General features: G+C 45.8%; 1 protein-coding gene across 1 annotated transcript in view; it reads right to left on the bottom strand.

Annotated features, from left to right (window-relative positions):
* Positions 1-443: 443 nt before the first annotated feature.
* The window catches only part of adgrl1a (adhesion G protein-coupled receptor L1a), a 51,556-nt gene continuing 45,999 nt past the window's right edge, over positions 444-6,000 (bottom strand). The window contains exons 23-25 of the mRNA XM_073494269.1: positions 3,854-3,976; positions 1,509-1,526; positions 444-1,366 (exon numbers count right to left, since the gene is read on the bottom strand). Coding sequence (XP_073350370.1) covers positions 444-1,366; positions 1,509-1,526; positions 3,854-3,976 — 1,064 coding nt within the window. The remainder of the gene's footprint in view (positions 1,367-1,508; positions 1,527-3,853; positions 3,977-6,000) is intronic.

Here is a 6,000-nt window from a genome sequence, read left to right as displayed (position 1 = left end):
GAAAATATATAAAATGATAATCCCATCTCCGGAGGCAGGTCTGAAGAGAAATTACATAAAAAACTTTAACAAAGTTTTAAAGTTTTGAATTATCTGAAGGTAAAGGGGGTGGATCGGTACATTCAGAGTGCTGGACTTGGCCTTAGGGTACCAAAGGAACTGGGGAGGACTGGGATCGGAAAGAGCCGATGAATGCTCTGCTGAAAAACACCCGTCACTCCTTTCCATAAGACAGGGGAGGATTAAATATAAAGGCTGATTCTGCAGAGTCAGCCATGACTCCCCCTGAAGGTCACTCTGTTTGCTCATCTGTTAGTTAAATTAAAGTCAAGAGAAAGAAAGGCAACCAAACAAGCAGAAAGTGGAGAGACACGAGAACGAGGCGGGCTAGGAGGCGGCTCTGGCCGTCACATTAGTCCCCAACTTCCTCCTTCAGGCTCCAGTCACAGGCTGGTGACCAGCTGCATCTGTCCGTCTCCCTCGTTGTGGGCAGGCTCCTGAGCCTGGTGGCCCTCCCCGCTCGGTCTCCGGGGTGGGGCCTGGTAGAAGGTCTGCATGGGGGCCCCACGAGAGCCCAGGGCTGGCCTCCCTGAGCTGTAGTACAGCTCTTCAGGGGGCTGGGCCGAACGGGGCACCACCTCCAGGGGCTCAGGACTGCTGTCGGGGTAGGGTGAGTCTCGCAGGTTGGTGATGCTGGTGTACAGGGAGTCACGGGCAGGGGAGTCTGGTGCTCTGTTGCCTCCCTGCCCGCCAGCACTCTGGCCACTGTGGCCGCTGTGGCCCAGGCTCTCGGTGAGGTCGGCCGTGTAGCTCTCTGACTCCTCTGGATCGCTTTGGTAGAGGACCGACTGGGCGCGCTGCAACAGCAGAGGCTCCTCCAGAGCTTTATAAAGCAGCTCCACATCCTGCGGGGTCCGCTGTCGCCCTTCTCTCATAAAGTCCTCGTCATCATCCATGCCAATGGACGGCTCTGGCCTTGCCCCCGTCGTACCCCGACCAACCCCACCATGAGGACGTCCCCTGGCCAGGCTGCCACATACCCTGTCCCCGACGTCACCTCCCCCGCCTCCACTTCCTCCTCCGACACCACCTCTCAGGTTGTTGTGCACAAGCTCAGAGATGATCATTTTCTCAAAGGCGGCGGCATCAGAGAGATTTCGTCGGATGCCTCCGCCTCCCATGGCCTCCGAGCTGTGAGTATTGAATTGGGGTGGGGGACTGTCTCCACCCCCGCCACCAAGGAAGTCACAGCTGCCCCCGCCTCCACCCCCTGGGCCACTGCGTAGGGAGTAGCTGTTGTTGAAGTTACCATTCAAGGGCAGAGTTTCCATACCACAGGGGTCACGGGCCTTAGATAACGTGCTCTCTGGACACAAACAGAAGACGGAGGCATTATTATCATACAGTCAGATTCTAGTGTCAGTAAGAGCAGAAGAATCCATATCAGACAGAAGATTGTGAGCTGGAGTAGTTTACAGTGATGTTGAACTGAGGTGAATCACACTTACTTGGGTCACGGAAAGTTCCTGTGTATCCCAGAGAAAGTCATGTGGGGTGAATAAAATAAAAAAAAGACACTCGTCAGTAAGTGTTCTTTAATGATGCAACATTAACTTGATGAATTCCTTTTTAAGACATTTCAAAAGGGAACCATTAAAGGAATAAAAAAAATATTCTTGTCCATCCACCCCTTTTCTTTTATCTCTGTCTCTCTCACTCTCACATCCAACCCCCCAACTCTCTGCACATTCACAGAACATTAACTCTGATTTATGCAGACTTAGTCCTGTTTGTTTGACATCATATTCCTCCAACATTTACATCGGAGCCACAGAAAATATTCTGGATATTTATTTACTTCTGTCAGTGATACCTGCACACATACATAATTCATACTTGTACAGTAGACGTGATGTTTATTTTACGAGTCCCCCTTCAACACACCGAAGACGTTCTGCTTTTTCTCCCAAATTACCGTCACTCAGTAAAGCCCAAAAAACACAACCCAAAAAATCAGCTGCCCAAAAGTCAGAAGTGTGTTCATTTTTAAAATTCAATGTGTAGAATGACTTTAATCAGCGTTCTTCTCCAGTGGTGGTGTGGGTAATTAGACATTCTAATGAAGTGCTCTCCCTACTTCCTCTCCCACTCCCTTCTAAAAATGTCTTGGCTGCCAGGCCTGTGGCCATCAGGCTTGACGTATTGTGCGGAGAGGCTTTAAAATATTTAACAGAAACGCTGCCTTAAATTTCAGTCCTCAGACACGGGGCCTGATACTGAGCGGGTGCACACTCAGCCAGCCACCAGCCACACACAGTGACAGTTCTTGCTTACCAAGTGAATATTAGTACTGTAGTGAAGCAATTACCAGAACATGTCTAATTCAGCAGTTATAGGCATCCAAAGAGTGGTGTGGGACTGCAGCAATGAGATAAAACAGCCATTAGGCTGTTTAAAGAGCCCCACTCTGAGATAGAAGCCGGTACACACACACACACACACACACACACACACACACACACACACACACACACACACACACACACACACACACACACACACACACACACACACACAGGCACTTATAGTGAACACTCACACCTGACTGACCTCCACCCAGATGGACTGTCCCTGGCCAGTGAGCTGTCTGATCCCTTTCTATGGCCGTCATGATTTAAGCTGACTACTTTTTCTGTCTGGGAAGAGGAAAAGTGTCCTCGAGATTTCTGGCAGTCACAGCTGTAGCTAAACTTCTAATCAATTTGTGGCTGTTCCCATGAAGATTCAAGATCTGACCAGATGGCTGGTTAGGCTGTAGGCACTGTCTGGCTCTGTTCTGCTCAGCCTAGTGAATCCGTCTGACAGCTACATAGTCGGAAAAAACACAACACACAAACAGGCTCACACACACACACACATGTGCAAGCACTCAAATACAGTAGTACGGCTCGGCAATATATCGATATTATTTCATCATTGTGATATGAGACATTATATCATCGTAGGTTGTGTATATCGGTATATCGTGATGAGGCAGAAGTGTTCCTGGATTTAAAGGCTGAATTACAGTAAAACTATGTCATTTTCTGAACTTACCAGACTGTTTTATTATTTATATCCACACTACTGATGATTATTTATCAAAAATCTCATTGTGTTAAAATTTTGTGAAAAGTACCAACAGTCATTCCTATTGTTATTATTATTGCAATAATGATACCCACAGTGATGGAATGTAGTTGAATGAAGTACTGTACTTGGGTACAAATTTGAAGTACTTGTACTTGAGTATTTATTACTTCCACTCCACTACATTTTAGATGCATAGTGTACTTCACTTCTTCACTTATTTGCTAACTTTTACAGTATGCTGCATCAGAGCCAAGTAGCACAATTTTAAATCAACTTGTTTTTATCAGTGATCAGATTTTTAAAAAAGTATTTCAATAATCGAAAAAATGCTAAATATGGGATCTGATAATAGGCTAGGCCGATAATCGGTTGGCCCAAAATATACAATATATACATATATATATCAGCATGTAAATGTAAATATATTTATACATTTATGAAGTGCTTTTGAGGAGATTTCAAATTATCAACACATACATTGTGTATCACTATACAGCCTAAAATATCACATTATTATTTTAAGGCGTCATTTCCCAGCCTTATACTGTACAGTAGTGAGTTTGTGTACTGTATACCCAGTGACAGAGTAACAGACAGAGGGACGATAAGCTGAGCGCATACTGTATACACACACATGCTGACAAGACTGCACACACACACACACACACACACACACACACACACACACACACACACACAAAGGAGTATATGAGGAGCTAACCGGTAGAGTTGAAGACGCCAGGTGAGGGCGGGGTGAAGCTCTCAGCTAGCAGAGTGTTGTAAGGAGAGGTACCAGTACGAGTCTGCAACACCGGGTTCGTCAAAAGGTGGTTGCCCATGGTAGCTGCGAGACACAAACATAAGTATAAATAGGCTCTTATCTTTTCCTCGAGTGTATGCAAAGCAGGCACAAGCAGAAACACTTTTCACAATAGGTGTAACGTTTGGAAATTTCCACACTCAGTAATAACATCTGGAATCATAAAAATATTTACTGTTTATTCAGATGGGGCTATTTTTGTTATGCTGGTGCTTTCTGCAGTAATGCATTTCACAGTGTTCCCCTCGATGTTTATGCCTGCTGATTGTAACCTTTGAGTAAAAATACAATTGCAGGGGAAAGGTACTGTTTGGAGCATTGCCATTCTTTTTTTTTCTTCCTCTGGCTCCTGACAATGTAGTCAGATGGGGGAGAACAGTAATGCATGCCATTATGTAGTCTAGGGGGTGCAGTCATTGAAACACAGTTAATTTTCCAGTGAAATGTGAATGCCACTACAAGACAAATATAATTCAAAGAAATGGTGCACTGAGAATGTTGTATAATGCCCATGTATGGCTCTAGCCTGAGGCAACTCAAACAGAAATGCCATGAAATTAAAAATAGGACAGCATGACGGAGAGTGGTCCAAGGCAAAGTGCAACCTTCAGGTCTCACGCCTACCGTTCATCACACAGCAAGGGAGCAGGGAATGCTAAAAAAACCCATAAAATATGCACTCACGCACAGCTATTTATTTGTCATTTTCACCCCTCTTACACTTCCCCTGTCCATCTTTCTGGCATGCCACACAAACCCCTCTCCCTGCGTTCTCTGGCTCGTTCTGCTGTGTCTTGACTCAACCACATTTTCTCAGTTCCTCCTGCCAGAATTTTTTACAAACAACACTAAATTAGGTGGGATTAGCTGTCTGTGTATACCTCATAGGAATATCCTGTAGAAAATTAAAGGAACTAGCTTTAAGTGGGGAGAAAAAGTAGGGCAGGGGGAATCATGGGAGGCTGTGTGTGCGTATGTGTCTGTGTGGTTGTGTGTATGCCGTCTTCTGGACACATTACTATTGTCAGGAAGAGATTGCGGTTCATAAAGAAGTGAAGTGGAGGAATCAAAGAGATCCGAGATGCCAGTGATAACGGCGCAGCTTCTCCTCTCCAGATTTGGCCTCTTTAATTACTCCTCCATGATAGCGCCTCTCTCTGTATCTCTCTTTTCTTCTCCCTCCCTCCCGCGCTCCCCTTTCACTTTCTGCCAACTGACAAACTTTTCTCAGAAGCACAGAAAATAAAGGCTTCACAGCACAGTTGCTTGTGTTTGACAGCACAACATGGAATGATCCACATTGTGTCTCCACCAGGCCTGGTGATTGCTCTATCGTGACGAAAAAGCTCTGGAAACCGACCCGCCCGACCACACACGTACACATACACAGATATCATACACACACACATACGCACGCGCACACACACACGTGCACGCACACACACACCTTTCATTCATCCTGCTCACTGGTGGCACCCCTCTTCCTCACCCCCTGCCTTGCTCCTGTCACTCTCCTCAATTAGAATAATTACCCCCTGTTCGCTCACACGCTAATCAGTTCATTAAAAAGAAAATGGATGAAATTAGCATAGAGAGTGACGGCTGATTTAGCAACTGCCTCTGTGTCATCATCAACAACACCCCCTCCCCCCCCACCTCCAACCACCCCCCAATCCAGAACCTGAGCCAACCTTGATTGTGTCTGTGTCACTGAAGGATGCGGCAGTGACGCCACCAGTTGCTGAGGCTGAGACAATCAGTGACTCCACACACATTTCTCACTGCTCCGGGTCTTAAATAATTGTAAGTGCGCTGTTCATGTGCTGTGTCGAGTTCAGAGGGGATGTGTGCGTCACTGCATTCAGGCAAGAAGAAAAAAAAGTGTGTGTTTGGATGGGATCAATACAGTGCAACTACAAAAAAGGCTAAGGGGAGTTCAAACGAGTGCTGGAGATTTATAGTGCATTGCTTTTACAGTATTTTGCTATAATACTGGAATCACAACTCTGCAATTCTATGATATTTTACTGGACACATCAATATTTCTG

This window comes from Pagrus major, chromosome 23 (genome assembly GCF_040436345.1).
Source record: "Pagrus major chromosome 23, Pma_NU_1.0".
Classification (NCBI taxonomy): Eukaryota; Metazoa; Chordata; class Actinopteri; order Spariformes; family Sparidae; genus Pagrus; species Pagrus major.
Note: the sequence above shows the minus strand (reverse complement) of the source record. Positions and strands in the feature narration are given on the sequence as shown.